The sequence below is a fragment of the Penaeus monodon genome, chromosome 16, assembly GCF_015228065.2.
Source record: "Penaeus monodon isolate SGIC_2016 chromosome 16, NSTDA_Pmon_1, whole genome shotgun sequence".
NCBI lineage: Eukaryota > Metazoa > Arthropoda > Malacostraca > Decapoda > Penaeidae > Penaeus > Penaeus monodon.
Genome location: NC_051401.1, coordinates 32,485,646 through 32,508,145, shown reverse-complemented (window position 1 = coordinate 32,508,145; position 22,500 = coordinate 32,485,646). Strand labels below are relative to the sequence as shown.

Genomic DNA, 22,500 nt, shown 5'->3' with positions numbered 1-22,500 from the left:
ATTTATATATATATATATTATTATAAATTATTATATATATATATATATATATGTATATATATATATATAAAATTATAATATTAATTTATATTCTGTGTTGTGTGTTTATATATATATATTATTATATAATTAAAATTTTATATATATTAAAATAATATTTTATATTTATAGACATATATTTTAATATATATATATTATATATATATATGTATAAATATATATATATATTAATAAAATATATATATAAATTATATTAAAAATATATCACATACATATTATACAGACTTATATATAAAAATATAAATAATATATAATAATATAATTATATATAATATAAAATATATATATATATCAGTATTTATATGTAGTATATGTAAATATATATGTATATATACAAATAAAAGAAAATGAATTGTATATGAATTTATATTATATATATTATATAAATAATATTATTATATATAAATATTTACATACATTATATATAATATATATTATATATATATATTATATTAATATAATAATTTGTATGTTAATATGTAAAACAATATGTAAAAACACACTCTACAAACTATATGATACATGAATACTATAAAAATAGATACATATCCTATTTTAATATATATAATATATATATACATATTTCCATAAAATAAAATTTTTATCCAAAATATTAAAATATATTATATATATATAATTATATAATATATTATATATATATTATACATATATTATATATATAAATATATATAATATTATTATAATTAAAATAATGCTGTAAAAATGTATATATAAATTATAGATACATTATATGTGGTGGTAAATATTTGTAGGTTTTTAGGCCCCACCTTGGTAAATGACCTTCGTCTGCTACCAAACACTGAAAAAATTTTAACTCACGATGATGCAATTCGCTCATTGATGTACAGTCATCTCAATTTTATGCTTGGGTTCGTGAACTCGACGAAATTTTTTTAGCAACTGTAACAGGTTTTTCCCCCCACATTAGTCTGGACGCAAATGGTATCACAATACCCTTTCCCGACCCACCCTCATGAGGAACCTCCACTTAATGGGTTAAAGGGGGCGATTTCCAAGTGAAGGGTGGAAAGCTGCAGGCATATGTATCCCTCTAACTGCTCAAATTTTGGGGGAACATATGGGCCGGGGCTTAACTGCCGTCAGGCAGTCTGGGTTTCCTTCCCCCCGAAACCCTTTTTGGGGGGGGGGGGGGCACCCTTCTGGAAAGGGAGAGGGTATCGATGGACTGTCAACTACTGTAGCATCACACTGTTTGTATACCAGGCAAGGGGTTTTTATCCTATCCTTCTAAAAAGGAACCATGACCCCCTATTAAGGCACCATAGACCGTTTGAGCAGTCTGGATTCACTCTGGCAAGTCCACAATAGACCCGTTTCCTAGCGCTTTGAGTCATTGTAGCAATGCTGTCGTAAGTTGGTAGGGCGGCTGCTTGCAGCCTACATTCGACCTCAAGAAGGCGTTTGTCGCGGCGGAATTGCCCTACAGAGATTATTGGACTGCACTGAATAGCAAACAAGCCTATATATTGGACTACTGAAATGCCACACGGATTATTGGCTTAAATAACCAAAGCATATATATCTGCGTCTTAGACCTTGACTTTAGCACGACGATGTATGTAACAAGTATCTACGATGGATCAGGGGAAACATCCCCCCCCCCCCCCCCCTTCCCCTAACTAGTGCGGAAACAATTGGACAGGACAATATGTCAACCGACGACTACACTGTATGACTGGCATGGGACCTCGTTAACTTGAATATTCCAGGACCGCCAACTCAGGCTATAGGAGCACCTGCCTCGTTTCCCCGGTGTGCATGACCTGCCCATCAAGTTGTCTCTTTGCGAGACAATCCTGAGTGCGAGAGGCCCGTGCGGACGACCTAGGAGGTCATGGCCTTGGGCAGCTTGACCAGACCTGTAGCGCCATGGAAATTACAGATGGCCCTGAAAGCCTCAGCCTGGAGACTCACATTGCAGGAACCCCGTGGATGGAAAGCGAAGCGTAGGATACGGCATGCCCCCCCCCCCCCCGATAATGATGATGGATAGGTGTGTGCTACATGCTGCGTCGTGGCACATACACACACACACACAACACACACATATATATGAATATACATGCATACACACATATATATAAAAAAATCTATATAATATATATTATATATATATTATATATATATATATATATATAGTATATGTGTGTGTGTAGTGTGTGGTGTGGTGTGTGTGATCGTGGGTGCTCTGTGCTGTGTTATGTAGATATGTATATGCCATTCATTAATGATTTAACTCATGTATTTATTTATTTATCTATTTTTCTATATCATATTCATTTGTTGATGATTGTATGATTTATATCGTTGTGCGTGAGTGTACACACACACACAATCTATATATAAGTAATTATATATATATATATATAATATATATATTATATATATACTATACTATTATATTATATATATATATATACACATATATTATTTATTATCTTATCTATTTACTTATTATTTATTTATTTATTTATGCGTGTGTGTATACACATACCCCCGCATACACACGCGTACACATGTAAGACCTATTTCACATATCGGCCTCCTATTTCACCTCACACCAAATATCCCCCCCAGAGAATGCCTCACAATGCGATCTTGAGTGTTTGGTATAAATTAACCCCTTATAGCACAGGACTCCCTTTGGGGCCCACTTGTAGCAGACACCGTCCATCACTTACTAATTACCATACATATACAACACTGGTCTCAAACCTTGTATAAATATATATATTTAATACAATAACATCTAGCCTATACTCTACATACCACACCTTTGCTAGCACATGACAACGGACGCGACATCCGCAGGCACATTCCGCCTCGCGACACTCGTCCGTAGTACCACGATCACATTCTTCCTTCACAATTCCCAGCATACAATCGCAACCCTTGTGAGTTTCCTAGTTCAATCTGTATAAAAGATGGGTCGACTGCCTGTGTGTTAGCAAAGCCAAAAGACAGACAGCCTACAGCACGATAACCGGGACCGAACCTACTGCTCCGTCAGTTGTACAATCCTACTGCCCTTATAATACACTGCAACAACAGAAGAAGTCTTGTGTCACCTTTGTCGCTGCCCCCAGATTCCAGCACCGCTGCCATGACGCGATCTTGTACTGCACTCTACCGCTCATCGAGCGCCATCGCTTACACGCATACACACATACACACACGCGCAAACACAACACACGCATAAAAAACGCTGTGCATGTGGTGTGTGTGTGTGGGTGTATGTGATTATATACTATATGTAAATATATACATACATGTGTGATGGTGTGTGTGTGATATGTGTATGGTCATGTAGTGTGTGTTATGTAAGTGTGCCCACACACGCACGCACACCCCCCCCCCACACACACACAACACCCCCCCCCCCCCACACAACACGACACACTACACATACACACACACACATATTAGGATATGAAGTTAGAGTAGGTCGCGTATCGAGCAGTACATTGAAAAACAAGCGAATTGTTTACTTCAATAACAATAGATAATAAATCCCGAATCTCTCGGAGACAATATCGTTGCCTCATAGGCGTTGGAGGATTATTCGAAAAGGCTAAAGAAACACCCGTAAACGCATGCCAGTATTCATAACAAAGAGAATGGGATAATGATGTAGATTGTAGAAAGCTGAAGTCTCCGCACCCACGAAGATAATAAGACAAAAGGGTATGAAAAACAATGGCCAAAGATGACAGAGAACGATACTATGAAATATAGAAAAAGTAAATAAGACTAAAATCACACAAAGAACTAAGGAAACTTCCCCCCCCCCCCCCCCCCCCCCCAAAAAATTCGTTTAGAAGGCAGAGAGGTATTCCAAGCATTACAATAAGTATAATATCGAAACCATACAAAAGGTAGAGGCAGACAGACATAAGAACTAGGATAATATAACTGAAATGAATAAACCTTATTTAAAATTGCATCATCACAGTAATCTAAGCTGCGATCCCGCCATAAACGAGCGATGCTAACACATCACCAATCGGAATGGTCCTAGTCTTCGCATTGCCGTTATCCCTAGATCATTGAACTTTAGCTCTGACGATACCCATTTACCTCCACATCTTTCTAGACAACGCATTGATAATTAGCCAACAGCCTACAGTCAATTAGCGGCGAATACCTTTGTGGATTAAAATGTTAAAATATTTAAGATGTTTAAATCTACTCAATAAATAATGGTTTACTTATCAAAATAACAATAATAATAATAATGATATTATAAAATCAAAGCATAAATCTATTGTATTATTAGTAATCTCAGATTACAAATAATCTTTCTTCTCGGAAGTTGTACCATTTTGGCGTAGTGTTTGTAGTAATACCCCTAGTGTTTCGTCGCATAATGCCACCGTAGAGGATTAATATTTTGATTTGAAGCAAGATGAGCTTCGCCACACATCATTGAATATGAAAGGGCCTTTTTCTTTGTGGAAATTATAGAGTCCAAAGATCGTACTGTGATTATTTACAGTGACGTATATCTATTTGGTATATGTAATTGCTAGAGCGTAATAGACTGAGTTGTTTAAATTAATGGTAGAAAATGGTAAAGGTCGAGCACGTGTGTTTGATATTGATATGTGTTATATCCCCTTTACTTAAATTACATTTCAAAGGCGATATTTATGCCTTACGCTAAAAAATGTTCTATCGTACCTGTCTACTTAAGTATGGAAAGTGAAATTGAATATCTAATAATACATGCTACTTAGGCTGAACGGCTGATAACTGCCCTCCATTGGGGTTCTGTTTGGCAGAGCCACTTAAGGGATGTGTTGACATTTATTTTGTGATACTTGAGCAAGCTAGGATTCTACATAAATGTCATATAAAATTGAATGTTCAACCGAGATGTGTACTGTTCATTTTCATGGGTGCTTTTATTATCTCATTACTATTTTTCATATGAAAATCTTGCCGGTTAACAGTTTCTTTAGCTTCATAAAAATTAGTGTAACTGTTACTGCGTTACACTCATTTGTCCTTGGCAATATCCTATGTCTTTTTGTGATGGCTACTTTTATGAAGAAACTTTGATGGTTGAATAAAATTGGTATAGCCGGTATAACAAGCCTTGCGTATTCCCCAGCCCAGAACTAATTCCTCGACCTGAATACATAGTACGAGGCAATTATGGTTCTCCCTCTCCCCCCCAAGTGAAAAAACACAAGTATGGATAAAAAACACAAGCTATTCAAAAAAACACAAGTATTATCGCCCTATAATTGTATTAGATAGAAAGTTTCTTTTTAAAAGAGAAATATAAGCTTGATCATCATGTGATTGTGCCGAACACATGTTTTAAATTTTTACAACGTACGGAGTACCGTGATTCTCTAGACATATGTCAACACATGGAGTTGCGTTACCTCCTCACTATCTCTATCTCATGATAGTTCGTTCCTGCCTCCTTCTTCTTCTTCTTCCCCCCCCCCCCCTCTCTCTCTCCTTTCTCTCTCTTCTCCACTTACGCATTTAAGTAAATATCAAACACTCAACAGAAGAAAAAATTCCTAAGACAAGTACATGTCAAGCTAAGAGTTTTTTTAAATATATGAAAATTCATGAAATAGGCAATTCCCCTTCATTCTAGTTTCTGAGATGGTTTTTTTTACCTGCATATTGATTTGATAAGTCAGCCAATTTTTTGTCTTGTAGGACTTTTCTTAAGATACTGCCGATAGTTTCGGAGATAATTTTAGAATCTAATTACCAGATATGTTATGAATTATTTAAATTTTGGGAGGAAGCATTAACAGTATCTTTTTTACTATGTTCAAAGCAGTTATTTTCTTAAAGCGTATACAAAATATAATGCCCCAAAACCTCAGTTCTAATGCACCACTGCTTGCCTATACAGTACATAACTGCCTTTTTACTGCTTTATAAGTATATGCATTTTTTTATTATTTTTTTTTTTATCATTTTGTTTCTCGTACTGGAAAGAAAGAGTCTAATGCCTCCTTTGGCTTCCATGGCAGCCGAATGTAGCGTTTCGTTTACGACATTTGCGGGCCTTCACAAACCAACTATCAGTAAATAACTTATATATTATTACCAAATTGAATGCGAATTTATTACTTTAAGTTAGTATTATGCCTTTACAACTGATATATAACAGTTACATTTTATATAATTCCACCATCGCTAGGAATAGGTTCATAAACTACTTTGATATGTAAGCTTCTGGAAAAAATAATTTAGGAAACACTGGTCGAAAGTTCTAGAAAAACACAATATATATCAAATTCGCAATATAGGTTTTCGGGATGGTAACTCATATGTAGCAAATCATTTTGTTTTTAAAATATTACAAGAAAGAGATATCGGGTTGAACTGTGTCTACTTAAACTTTTTACAAAAAATTATTTTGTTTTGATAGGTGCTATGCATAAGACTAGATATAGAAATTGGAACACCTAGGCCGACAGCAAAGGCCAAACTCCTCTAATGGATGAAAATCTTCTACATGAAAGACAATGAGCCATAGTAACCAAAGGGAACAACACTACTTGGGGAAGAGGAAGAGAACTAGTGGAGTTTCAGACGTAAGATACTTTCAAGGATTTGATGTGTGTCATAGTATGTTTACTATCCATCAGTGATTAGGCGTACAAATGTAACCCAGCGCTAGCCTATCTGAATGTTTGCAGACAAAAAGCGATGCGTAATGGATGACCCCGTGATGACGTTCTTAGAAATGCCTAGAGAGCGGCATATGGAGCACTTACTCACATGGGAGGGGGGGGGTATTATACTTGGAAAATGGAATCGAAACAATAAATGGCAGCCATGCTAGCCAGGGCCCGGGGAAAATAAATATCTACCCTATACGGTGCAAGTTCGGAGACAGTATTGAATACAGCCAGATAGGCCAAAAAGGCCTTGGTATAAGTATAACCAAGGAGCCCCGTAAGCCCCGGCTGTGCATCACATAATGAAAACGATCCATAACATGCTAGAACTGATTCGCAACATTGAAGAGGACATTCATATATATGCAACGAAGAGATATGGCTAAAGATCATACAGCCAGCATAAGGCCATACTCGAGACGGTACGGTGTATGGTGTAGAGCTCGCGCATTTATATAAGCGGATATAGACGAACGTGTACAAAAAGTTTAAATACCAGAGACACAAGATGCCACAATCCTAAGAGATATGACATGCCGAAGATGTTTCCACGAAGGCATAGAGCCGTTTAAACATATTACTACTTGGCGTTAAAGAAGGAAAAGGCTGACAGCAAGATGTACTGCATCACTATGCCCCAACATGAAGAGTGAAATGAGATAAAGATGACTTTTATAATTTTCCGACCTCAAGAAAAAACGATGCGAGGATATAGCATTCTTTTTGAAAGACATAATCATGGCTAGAGATCGCTAGAAATCCGACAGTGCATCTAACTAAATGCATTAGAAATTGCGATTACATTTCGTAAGTTTCTGGAATTCATTTTCAGGTCCTCGAATAGGTTAAGCGGAGAGGAAAACGCCGCTTATCTTAATATAAGTGCGAGAGAGTAGAAGCAACGCGAATCAAACACAGGCAGGCTGTGCGAAAGCCGAGGCAAGACTGATCAGTAGGAGTAAGAAAAAATCCTCTGTTGTAGGATGAAATTAGACAGCTGCGAATGAAGGAGGATTCCACCAGTAGAAGCAACGCGCATAAACACAGGCCGCAGGATCGTCGGCAAACGAGTGATGGAGAGAACTGTCAGCAGAGAGAAAAAAAACGTTGTTTACGATGAAATTTTGGCAGCTGCCTTAATGAAGGAGGATTCCACCAGACTGCCCCAAGGTGTGGACATCAGCGGGCATTGGTAAAGCACAATTCTGGCAGTTGACCCATCCATCTGATGGCTACCGTTTCCCACTGCATAGCGCAAAAGCCCGGGCCGGTTTTGTGCCGTTCCCTCCTCGGATACAGCCATATATATGTTGAGACAGAAGTTTAAAGTAAGACACCTTCGAGCGAAAAGGAAGGACTGGTGTAGACTAGTTCGGCGCGGAAGAGTATTGCGTAAGATAAGCCTGCAGTTCAGGAGAGTGATAAGCGTACAACGGCGCCAGGCTGGAGAACAGACCAGGTTAGGAGTCTTTTTAAAGGAGTGGAATCGTAGTAAAGGCTATCGCGCCGCCCCAGCATAAGGCGAAGTTTATATAGATAGCTAGATAATATAGACTTCCTTTGTTCAAGATGCCTCCAACAACCTGGTCTTTACAATTTATTTATTCTCAGCACTTCATCATTCGTTTACTTAACTTTTCTGCATCCAGTTAATACAGCTAGACTTGTCTGTAACACCATAGCTACAAAACTATTGCCCTTTTTCTTGTCTATCTTCTTCAGCACACACACACACTTCCTCCACACAGAACCATATTGACGCAAGTGGGAAAAATAATGCGCTTACTTCAGTAACCCAGCTTAGCTGCTCCGTAAAGGTAATGATTTGGTCTTTCCAGATTTAGAGAGCAATGGCCCCAATTTTACTTTTATCTCCAGTGACATCATCATATGTTGGATTAGTAAATCAATCTCCAAGATAAGTGAACTCTTTCACATTTTCACAACCACTCTACTTGCATTGTAACATGTTCATCATCGCTTCATTGCACGGGTAATCTTCCGCAATCTCACAGTCTTAGTTTTCTTAGGCATTAAGAAATAAACCACCTTTTCGCTTGACTATCTTAATGTATCTAGTAGTTGTTGTAGTTCAATGATACTGCTTAGTGCAATCTAAAACTATATCATTGGCGTATCTTAGATTTGATATTTTGTATCCTCCAACATCTACAGGTCCTTCGAAAATTCTCTAGAGCCACCTTCTCATAATTGCCTTCAGAATATATATAAAAAGGTGCGGAGACAGAATGCAAACCTTGTACGTACTCCTTGTTGACTTCGCAACCATTCTGTAACCCATAATGTGGTTCTTACAGTTGCTTGTTGTTAGAGTCATACATGGCTTTTAATTTAGTTTGGATGATGATGTTTTGCGAAAAATTTCATCCATTGTTCATGTTATTCCAGAGGATATCGTGCATCAACAGTATGAAAAGCTTTCGAGTAATGATGAAACACAAGTATATAGGTACATTTCTGATGTTCTCTAATATTTTTTCTATGATCAATTTTAAGATTTAGAATCTGTTTCTGGTACCTTTTCCAGGGCGGAACAACTGCTTGCCTTCGTCTGCCAATTCTTTCTTATCCCTTCTTCTCCCCTCTTTCTCCCATAACTTCTAACTTCCATTCTTTCTCAGCAATAATTTTCACAAAATGTGCCAAAATGTTAACTGCAGTTGTCCTGTTATTGTTAGCACTGGAGCCTGCGTCACCTTTTTTTAGGCTATGGAGTAAAGACCTGATTTTCACCCAGTCTTTTGGCAATCTTCTTTTATCCAAATCTTTGGTACAACGTTTGTAGAAGTATTAACACTATTCACCAGCATTCTTGATTAGTTCTGGCATGTTATTTCATCTATTCCTGGGCTCTTGTTATATTTACTTATTGATTTTATGGGAGTTTTATAACTTCGTCTCAGCAGTTTGCTGGGTGGTTCATCTTCGACTGCTCAGTTGAGTCTAATTAATTATGTTAGGTTAGATCTTTATTTTATTTTTTTGTATAAAGTTGACGAACAATTATGATTCCATTTATCTGTTCGACTCTCTTTTTTCCATCACAGAAACATGAGTCCACTTCAGTTTTGATAGTGTCCATGTAGGTTTAAATTTTAGCTGTTGTGATGTTTCGCTACTCCTGGCCTAGAGTTAGTTTTTTTTTTTTTTTTTCCCCAGAGTTCTTTAGTTGTCCTCATGATCAGCACAGTTTTCCAATTCTCTAGGCAAGGTTCATTTAAAATATATATTCCTATATCTCTGCTCGCAATAATCTTGAATTTTTGCTATTTTGTTTTTGGTAAATTACTTTTCATCGGATTATTGATACCCCTTTGATTTTAGGCCATCTTGCTTTGTCAATTTCTCTTTGTGCTTCTTCAGATATCCAGGGGAATTTGTACTTCTTTTTCTTTTTTTTGGCGAATATTATTCTTAAGCAGCTGCTCAGCCGGAGTTATTCTCCTTCTTCCCACAACTCATTTGTGTGTTTATCATCCTTCACTTGATTAAGTCAATTCAAATTGTTTGACACTGTAATTCTGTAACTGTTGGCAAGAGTTTGTAGTCAAGCTGCTAGAGCGTTAGTGTTGCGACGCTCCATCTTTTTGCAGTTCTTATTTGAAAGTCGATAGTTAGTAGTTAGGTGCGTCACTGTTGCCAGTCGGCCACCAGGTACTTTTTTTAACAGGCCATTTTTTTTTTATTTTAACCTTTTTCCATTTCTGCCGTTCAACACAATGCTAGATCAATCTGGTTGCGTGTTCTTTTGTCTGATGAAAAACCACGCTGTAGAAATGTATTGGGGGTCGTTGGTAACACATGATGTGAGGCTATTACTAGATTATTTGTACTACGTTGTTGTGAATTTTAAATAAAATCTTCATCTCTTCATTTATATAATCCAAGCCCGAATTTTCCACAGATGTCATTTTTTAGCATCATTTTCTGCCTACTTTGGCGTGAGCGTCTCCCATAAATTACTTTACATCTACTTTTAGCGGATTGTGAAAATTTTCCATTTCTTCATAGACTTGCAATGATTGGTTGAGTGAATTGTAGCATGCTACAATACTAAGCTTATGAGCTTTTACTTGTATGCCTGACTTTTAAAATGCCGATCATATTATTGGGCTGTACCCAGTTAGTGCATTTGCAGTTTAGTATTGCGTTGAGAATCTTTAGTTTTGCAAACTTCCATTAACTTTTCCAATTAGGTCTCACTGATTCCTATGTATTTGAATGTATCTATAAATTTTTTTTACATTTCATTACAGACATTAGCAATTTAACCCATCCCTTTCATTTTTCCATTACGTTCCACGTTCCGATTTTTAATGCTGTTTCTTAATTGAGGCCATGTTTTCTTTGTCTTCTTATTTGTCTTCCAGTATGCCATGTTTAACATTGCTCAAGCCTAGCGTTGCCCACTGAATAAACGCGCCCCTTGCACTACCCACGCGACGCGGCCGATTGTAGTATGAATGATCATTTCTGTATTTAATCATTGGTGTTACGAGGTTTGTCAGGAGAAAAGAACAAGTTGAGTGGAATCCCCCAGGCCTCCTTCTCAGACTCGCAGTCTCAGTTAACATGAAGGAACTATACTATGCCGACTTTAGAAACAGTTACACTGCAATACGACCAGAATATTGTTTGGTCGAAACCAGTAAACGTCAGATAGAATCCCGAAGGTAGTTTTAACCAGACTTATCCACAGCCACTGCTGCCGACAGACCTTCAACGCACAAACCCTGGCATAGGGAGACTAATAGGGGCCATTCTTGTTAAGCGGAACTCCCAAGGCAGTTTATTGTCTTACACAGACTAATATTCTTACATAATATATATATTATCATATATATATAATATATATATATATATATTTATATATATATAAGAAACTGCAGACGAACAGCAGGCCTTTCGCCCCTGGAAAAAGGTACCCAGAAACCAGATTCTAAATAAATACTAAAATTGATCTTTTCTTTTTGAGAAAAATACCGAGACAAACTCAGAAAGACCTATACCTGCTGTTTCAGCGATTGCACTCGAGCGGCCTTTTCCTAGTACTAGTTGATCACGAATATCCTACATGGAAATAACATGAACAATAATGAAATTTCCAAAACACATCATACCATCTAATAAAAGCCATGTTATGACAACAACAAGCCCAACTGTAAGGAACCCAATTATGGATTAGCCAAAATGCGTTCGAAGTCAACCAGGAGAGTACGAACCTTACGACAGTTTGCATTCTGTCTCCGCATCTTTTTTGATATTGTATTCTGAGCAATTATGAGAGGTGCTCTAGAGAATTTGCAAGACGCTTGCGGAAAATGGAAAAGAGTTCATTATACTTGGAGCTTTATTCTTACTAACACAATAGATAGATCACCCGGAGACAACCAAGAAAAATTGCCACAGTTGCTCTCAATAACATCTGGAAAGACCAACAGCATTACCTCCATTACGGACAAAGCTAAGGTTATTGAACTCATTAGTTTTACCCAATTGCTGCTCATATGGTTCTGAGCAGTGTTGAGGATGCTGAAGACCCTATAAAACAAGGAAAAAGGTTAAGAGTTTTTGTACTATGGTGTTTACAGACAAGTATACATATCTAACTAGTTACAACAAAGAAAATGAATGATAAAGTGCGCTTCTACCAAAAATAAATTGTAAAGACCGGGGCCTGATGAACATCTTGCACAAAAGGAAACTAAAGTTTATTGGTCATGTGATGAGAAGTATAAAGTATTTTGTGAAGAAAAATCACGACAGGGATGCGATAGCTAGGAAACAGAGGAAGCAGGCAAACCGAAGGCAAGATTCTGAGCGACAGAGAATCAAAGATATTGCGGGCCTGTCGACGCCTACAAGTGGCAAAGAAATGCGCCGAAGGATGCGAGTGAGTGCGACGAAGGATGGTGGAGAGCCGTTCACGGACTGCTCAAACATGAGCATACCGTTTATTGATGATGATATGTAATATATAGCTATATACTATATATATATAGTTATATATATATATATATATATATATATACCACATCATAGTAGACTATATATATATTTTTTTTTTTTTTTTTTTTTTTTTTTTTTTTTTTTTTCCCAAAGTGCCCTGTTCCCACAAGGACGTTGGCGACGATGCATTTTAATGAATATTCTTTACGGCCCCAATTCTAGAGCGGTAGTTTGCCGTTTCCTTACGCCCGTTGCGTGTTTTTATCGAGTCACCATCTCTATTTACACCCACACACACACACACACACACACACAACACACACACACATTATAATATATATATGTGTGTGTGTGTGTGTGTGTGTGTGTGTGTGTGTTGTGTGTGTGTGTGACGTGTGTGGTAGGATATATATATATATACAGAGAATATATATATATGTATTATATGTATATTATATGTGTGTGGGTGTGTGTGTGTGTGTGTTTTCTACATTTATCTCTTCCGCCGTGTGTGTGTGTGTCGATGTGCTCGTGTGTGTGCTGAAATTGTGTGTGTGCTAAATAAACAAATATATGTATATATGAAAGAGAAACAGCCACAGATAGAAAATGAAACTAAACCGTAACGTTTCGCTCTTCCACGAGTTCCCTCTTCAGACGAATAAAACCGAAATGGTTTTATTGGTTTTATACATTTCGGTTTTATTCGTCATGAAAGAGGAACTCGTGAAGAGCCTTCGAAAACGTTACGCGTCTTAGTTTCATTTTCTTACTGTGGCGTGCTTTCTCTTTTCATCTTTAGTGTACACGTTACTGTGTTTCGTGTTTGCCGTTTAATATGTATATATATTTTAGTATATATAATATATATATTATATATATATATATATATATGTATATTCTATATATATAATATATATATATATATTGGTGCGTCTGTTCAAGATAAATAGTGTGTTGTTTCTGTGTTTGGTCGTGTCGTATTCTATTCATATCTATTTGTTGATGTGTCATGTGATAATATACACTATATATATATACTATATATATATATACTATATACTACTATAATAGTATGTATAACTAGTATATATATAATAATATATATATATTTATTATATAATATTACATATATATAATATACATATATATATATAGTATCATATATATATATATATATATATATATATATATAGAGAGAAGACGAGAGATAAGAAGAGAGAGAGAGACAGACGAGCAGACGGAGAGAGAGATCAGCAGAATATATATACACTATATATACTATACTATATATATATATACTATATAGATATATATAATTAATATATATAATATATATTTATTATATTTATATATATGTCCGAAATTATATGTGCTATATAGACTTATATACTATAAATGATATATATAATAATATATATATTAATAGATAATATATATTATATTATATATAATATATAATATATATACCTATATATATATACTATAATATCACTATATATATCATATATTTGTGTGCGTCTGCCACTGCATAAATACAGTAGGTGTCTATGTATGATGTGTTTGTGCACAAGTATGCTGCATGTGTTGTGCGTGTTTAGCGTGTGTGTGTGTGTGTGCCGTGTGGTGTCTTGTTTGTGTGTGTGTGTTTCTTTGTGTGAGTGTTTGTGTTTGTGTTGTGTGTAAAGGGCATTTTCGTTTTAGTGTATGCCTTTGTGTGAATGTGTGTGTGTCGTCTGTTTGTTTGTGTGCTGCTGTTACTGTTCTAGTTTAGTGGTGTAACTCGTTTGCCCTCACTCGAATTAATCGGTCTTCCCAGTGTTTGCTGTGTAAAGGTGCTGTGTGATCTGTGTGCAATGTGTGTGTTAGTGTTTGTACGCTGATGTGTGTTAGTGTTTGTTTAACGTGATTGTAGTGTGTTAGTGTTTGTGTGTGTGCTCTAATGTCTCAAGTGTGTGTTCTGGATGCTTTGTGCTCGTGATGTAGTTATGTAGTATTAAAGACGTTTTCTGTGTGCTTTATGTATGAGTGTGCAGCATGTGTGTGCTTCTGTGTGTGCTTTGTGTGCTTATGCGCTTTGGTTGTTTGTGTTTGGTTAGTGTGTACCGTTGGTTTCTAGAAAAAAAATAAATATTATAGATACATAGAGAGAGAAGAGAGAGAGGCCAGACAGCACATACATTTGAAAAACAGACAGACAGGACTGACAGACAGACAGGCAATCTGTTCCCCCCCCACTGTCCGGGGAGTTGCAGATTAAGCTTCGCTTCTTTTTTTATTTGTTTGCTTGTCGCTTGCTGCCCTATATAAGCTTATACGCTACCACAGCCACAACGCCTCAAGACAATGTGAACCTATTTAATCGTATATATATTAACCAGGCAGAGAAATCCCCCAAGAACATCTCACAATAACAATCAAAAATAATAATGATACAAATAATAATAAAAAAATAAAATCATAACAATCATAAAATGCTAAATATACATAATAGATATAATAATAGTAATAATGCCCCAATATATAGAAATTGTAATAATAATGACTATTAATATCTATAATGAAAATAATTATAGTCATAATAATAATCAAACAATAACAATGGTACCGCTAAGCCCTTATAACAATCAATAAGAAAACCTGACTTAATAGTACTACTTACCAACAATAAAGGAACAAACGAGACAACAACAATATCACAACAATAGATACTGATAATAGCAGTATATTAGTTATAATGATAATAAGCCGGTAACAATAATCGATCATGATCTATAACATGATGATGGCATTGCCGTAATAATGATAATCGATGATAAAATACTTTTGAGAATGATGATATTATTCACTCCTAAAATAATCATGATAATAATAATTTTATCAGATAACAAAAATAATAATGATAAATATATAATAACAATAATAAATGCAAAATATATAAATAGTAAAAATAAGTATAAAATATAATAACAATAATATATAATGGTGATAATGATGGTTGATAATAATAATATATAATAATAATGATGATCGATAATAAAATATGATAATTAAAATAATAATAATAATGATAACAATAATAATAAAAAATGATGATAATAATAATAATAAATAATAACAATAATAATATATAATAACTATAACTAACAAGATAATAGATAAAATAAAGGTATTCATAATTAATAATAATAATATAATAATAATAAATACCAATAAAAAAATGACAATAAGTAGTAATAATGACAGGTGATAAAAAATATTATTTTCTATAATGATAATAATGATAATAAAAATTGATGATCTCAACCTGCATAATAATGATAATAAAATACTTTTTTTTTTTTTTTAACAAAAAAAAGTTAATAGCTAATGATAAGAAGAAAAATTTAATTGTTAATGATAAACGATAATAACAAACAACAACAGATGACAATAAGTTGTAATAAATAATAATACATAATAATAACAATGAACAATATATAAATAGCTAATAAAAAATTAATAGTAATAATAATAATAATAATTCGATATATAATAATAAATAACAATAATAATGATTAATAATAATAATTCATAAATATGATATTAATCAATAATGCCATCAAATAATAATAAATAAAAATAATAATAATCAAATTAAAAAAAAATAATGAAATAATGATAATAATAATAATAAAAGTCGTAATAATAATGATGATGATAATAATAATAATATAGATAATAATAATAATGAGAATGCACAATTCACAATAATAATAATGATGATGAGATAATAAGAATAATATAAAATACGTACTACTAACTGAATAGTAAAGATAATAAAGATAATAATTATTAATAATGAAAAGAACAATAGATAAAAGAATAATAAGAATAGATTATTTAAAAAATAATAGTAAATGAATAATAATAATTAGTCTAAAATTAATTAATAAAAATGATGATCAGATAAACAATAATAAAGAAGGACAAATAAGCGAGATAATGATAATGATAATAATAATAATAATAATAATAATAATAATAATAAGCATAATAATAACAATATGATAGTGTTAATAACAACAAATAATGCATAGTATCAAATAATTCATGATAATGATAATATAATAGCAGAGGATGATGACAATAATTGTTTAATCATAATCATAATGATGCTCGATAATGATAAATAATAGCGTAATAATAATGATAATAATAATAATAATAAAAATAATAATGATAATACATAATAATGATAATAATAAGGATGATAGTAATAATAATTTTAACAATTAATGATACAATAATATTTATGATAGAAAATATATTCTATTTCAGCAAATCAAATAATAATAACAACAGATAATTAGTAATAATAGTAATAACTAATAATAATATATAATAATAATAAAATAATATCATAATATATTATAGCATAATAAATAATGAGATATAATAATTATGTAATAATAATAAATATTAATAATACTGTTAATAACAACCCTAATCAGAGCATCAATAATCATGGCCAATGATCAATAATTAATAATGATGATGACAATTACTTCTCAGTATTATGATGATAAAATGAGTATAAGCTAATAATGACTAATAAAATAATAATAATGTATAATAATAATAATATAATAATAATATATAATGCATTTAATTAATAATAATAATAATAATAACTAATAATATATAATAACAATAATATTAATAATTCAGTAACAGTAATAATAATAGTAATAATAATAACAATAATAATAATAATAACAATAATATAAATAATGAGAATAATAATAACTAAATTTAATAATAATAATAATAATAATAATAAATAATTAATAAATAATAATAATAATAGTAATGTAATATATAACGCAATAATGATGATAAATAAGTAGATAACAAACAACAAACAACAACAATAGTAACAATGAAAATCAGTAATGCATAATAAGCCCCGCACAATGATAATAATAAACAATGATAGCTAGAATAATAGTAAATAATCGATAATCAATGACTAGTAATATAATAAGAATAACTAAAATATAATAACAATACATAATGCATACTGGATAATAATACGAAAATTAAATATCCCATGATTAAACAGTATGATGCAAATTAATGATGCTGATGAAATAATAATAATAAATGAAATTGAACAATACTAATAATAACAGTGATAATCATTAATATTAATTCATAAAATCAATTAGATTTAATTGGATAACGCCTAATAATCTACGATACTAAAGATTAATAACTATTCATCATAATAAGAACTATTAACAATAATAATAATGATTAATATAGTAATAATGCATAATTATTATTCATTACAATCTTAACAATAATAATAACAATAATATGATAGCAATGCATGATAATAATAATAATAAATAATAATAATAATAATAATCAATAATTATAATAATCACTAATTAATGATACTACTGACTAACTATTACTAACATTCTACTACTAACCTACTACCTAACTACTAATAATAATAATAATCAATACTATATAATAATAATAATCACCCCGTAGCTACCAATGAAATACCGCGGTTGCGCGTTCGGTGGAGTATAGGCCCAGAAAGAGCCCTTAAGTACCTTGGAAAGACAGTCGTTCTAGAGACGTGTCTTGATAAAACACTGACCGACTTGCGTGCCGGAACCATAAAACACAACATAGACTCCGAGTGAAACTGGCAAACCCTGGCAATTGAAAATACACGGCGTTAACGGCCGACTGCGAACCCTATCAGGGTGAAGCGTTGTTGTCGCGACCCGGCAGGCATGCGATGTCCGCATCCGCGCCTCAGAATGGTCGCCGCATCAAGCAACGAGTCTATCAAACCAAAGAATGCAAAGGCTCAAAGGATAGCTAAACAAGATGATGTAATTGAAGTGCCCTGCGATAAAGTGCAGCCATCAAATAAGGAAGCTATCAGACAGCGAATAGCAAGAAAATTTGGGATGAAATAAGGAGTATTTCCTGTACATCTGACGCAAAGTCCTTGCGCAGATCAAGCCACCAGGCCAAATTAGCGCATCCTACGTGAACAAGTGGCCCTAGAACAGACATAAAGAAATTGAGGAAATTGAAAGAAGAGTGTGGCAGACAGTCAGTGTGGAAGCAAAAGAAACCTTCGGTGATAAGCTCACCAACAATGTCAGGAGGAAGAGAAATGCAGCAAGCTGCACAAAGAAATGTATTTGCAACGACAACATGTACTGGAAATTTAAGTTATTATTGCATACGAGGAAATGACACCATGGGAGAGCTAGCTACGCAACAAAATGGTGAACAGCAGAAGAATGAGGCCCCTGCAGAAGACAAGAGAAGGGACCAAAAGTGTTCCAGAAGATGCATGATAAGCTGTGGTCAAGGAAGTGAGGCGTGCCTTATGATGAAGAGGTGTAACAAAAAAGTGAATAAGAAAAGTATTGAATGAGACATGAGACAAAAACTACATTGAAAAACAACAGCAACTGCAGAAGACAGGCAACTGTCGGGAGTTGATGATTTAAGCTCGTTTCTTTTTTTATTTGTTTGCTTGTTTGTGGGTTATATGCTTCACGCTACCACAGCACAACGCCTAGACAATGTGAACCTATTAATATATATATTAACAGGCAGAGAACAAAGAACATCTCACAATAACAATAAAAAAAATAATGATAATAATAATAATAAAAAAATAATAATCATAACAATAATAAAATGTAAATTAATAATAGATATAATAATAGTAATAATGCAATATATAGAAATTGTAATAATAATGACTATTATTATTATAATGAAAATAATAATAGTCATAATAATAATAACAATAACAATGGTACCGTAAGATTATAACATCAATAAGAAAACTACTACTAGTACTACTACCAACAATAAAGGAACAACCAGCAACAACAATTACAACAATAATACTGATAATGATATATTAGTTATAATGATAATAAGGGTAACAATAATGATCATGATCATAACATTGATGATGGCATTGGTAATAATGATAATGATGATAATAATTTTGAGAATGATGATGATTATTCACTCTAAAATAATCATGATAATAATAATTTTATGGATAACAAAAATAATAATGATAATATATAATAACAATAATAATGAAAATATTAATAGTAAAAATAGTAAAAATAATAACAATAATAATAATGGTGATAATGATGGTGATAATAATAATAATAATAATAATGATGATGATAATAAAAATGATAATAAAATAATAATAATAATGATAATAATAATAATAATAATAATAATAATAATAATAATAATAACAATAATAACAATGATAATGATAACAATAAGGATTCATAATGATAATAATGATAATAAAAATGATGATACTGATAATAATGATAATAATAATAATAACAAAAAAGTTAATAGTAATGATAAGAAGAAAAATTTAAGTTAATGATAAAGATAATAACAACAACAACAATGACAATAATAGTAATAATAATAATAATAATAATAACAATGATAATAATAATAATAAAAATAATAATAATCAAAAAAAAAAATAATAATAATGATAATATTAATAATGAAAAGAATAATGATAAGAATAATAAGAATAATTATTTAAAAAATAATAGTAATAATAATAATAGTAAAATTAATAATAAAAATGATGATGATAACAATAATAATAAGGAAAATAAGGATGATAATGATAATGATATAATAATAATAATAATAATAATAATAATAATAATAATAATAATAATAATAAAAAGATAATAATAACAATAATGATAGTGTTAATAACAAAAATAATCATAGTATCAATAATTATGATAATGATAATAATAATAGAGAGGATGATGACAATAATTGTTGTAATCATAATCATAATGATGATGATAATGATAATAATAGTAATAATAATGATAATAATAATAATAACAGTAACTTAATAATAATAGTAATAATAATAATAATAATAATAATAATAATAATAATAATAATAATGATAATGATAATAGTAATAATGATAATAATAATAATAATAATGATAATAATAATAATAGTAATAATAATAATAATGATAATAATAATAATAATAATAATAACAATAATATTAATAATAGTAACAATAATGATAATAATAATAATAATAATAATAATAATAATAATAATAATAATAATAATAATAATGACAGTAATATAATAAGAATAATAAAATATAATAACAATAACATAAATGATACTGATAATAATGAAAATAAATATCATGATAACAGTATTGATGATAATGATGCTGATGATAATAATAATAATGAAAATTGAAAATATAATAATAACAGTGATAATATTAATATTAATTATAAAATCTATATTAATGATAACGTAATAATTACGATACTAATGATAATAACTATTATCATAATAAGAACTTTACCAATAATAATAATGATAATAATAGTAATAATGATAATATTATTATTTACAATCTTAACAATAATAATAACAATAATATTGATAGCAATGATGAAATAATAATAATAATAATAATAATAATAATAATAATATAATAATAATAATAATGATACTACTACTACTATTACTACTTCTACTACTACTACTACTACTACTAATAATAATAATAATAATAATAATAATAATAATAATCACCCCGTGGTCCTGAAATACCGGGTTGGCGTCCGGTGGAGTATAGGCAGAAAGAGCCCTTAAGTCTTGGAAGACAGTCGTTCTAGAGACGGTGTCTTGATAAAAAACTGGTTGGTGGGAACCATAAAACACAACCTCAGACTGAGTGAAATGGCAAACCATGGAATTGAAAATAACGGCGTTAACGGGACTGGAACCCTTCAGGGTGAAGGTGTCGCGCCCGGCAGGCATGGAGTTCCCGATCCGGCTCCAGCAGGTCGGCATCAAGCAACGGGTCTATCAAACCAAAGAATGAAATGGGAAAAGGAAGTAAACAAGATTGTAATTGAGTGCTGGATAAAAGTGAGCCATCAAAAAGGAAGTATCGACAGCGAATGAAGAAAATTTGGGATGAAATAGGAGTATTTCCTGTCACTGAGCAAAGATTGGCAGATCAAGCCAGGCAAATTCGGGTGAACAAGTGGCTGACAGACATAGAAATTGAGGAAATTGAAAGAAGATGTGGAGACAGTCATGAAGAAGAAACTGGTGATAGTACCAACAATGTAGGAGGAAGAGAAAATGAGCAAGCTGCACAAAGAAATGTTATTGAACGACAACATGTAATGGAAATTTAAGTTATTATTGATCAGGAATGCACATGGGAGAGTAGTACGCAACAAAATGGTGAACAGCAGGAAGAAGAGGCCCTGGAAGAAAGAGAAGGGACCAAAGTGTTTCCAGAAGATGATGATAGTGTGGTCAGAAGAGCGTGTGATGAAGAGGAAAAAAAAGTTGATAAGAAAAGTATTGAATGAGATCAGAGAAAACCCAGACAAGATCCCACCAAATCCCAGATACAATGACAGAAGAAAGGTAAAAGCAGCTACAATGAAGGTTAACAAGGTTATAGCTCTTATCAGAACTGAATCAATAACGGAAACAAACATAGTCTTACGGGCAGCAGGTAATGTTGTTGCTGAGATGGTGGGGCACAAAATCATGAATCCAAAGGAAAGCAGGACACCACATTGGAGGATAAGAATTTTGGAAAAACAGAAGGCACTATGCAAGGATTTAGGACAGTTAAATAGAATGAAAAGAAATGAGTTGCAAA

The 22,500-nt window shown here is 32.2% G+C and overlaps 1 protein-coding gene across 1 annotated transcript in view; it reads left to right on the top strand.

Annotated features, from left to right (window-relative positions):
* Positions 1-22,067: 22,067 nt before the first annotated feature.
* LOC119583013 overlaps positions 22,068-22,500 on the top strand; it is a 1,424-nt gene continuing 991 nt past the window's right edge. Inside the window, exon 1 of the mRNA XM_037931526.1 lies at positions 22,068-22,500. This exon is cut by the window's right edge and continues 324 nt beyond it. Coding sequence (XP_037787454.1) covers positions 22,068-22,500 — 433 coding nt within the window.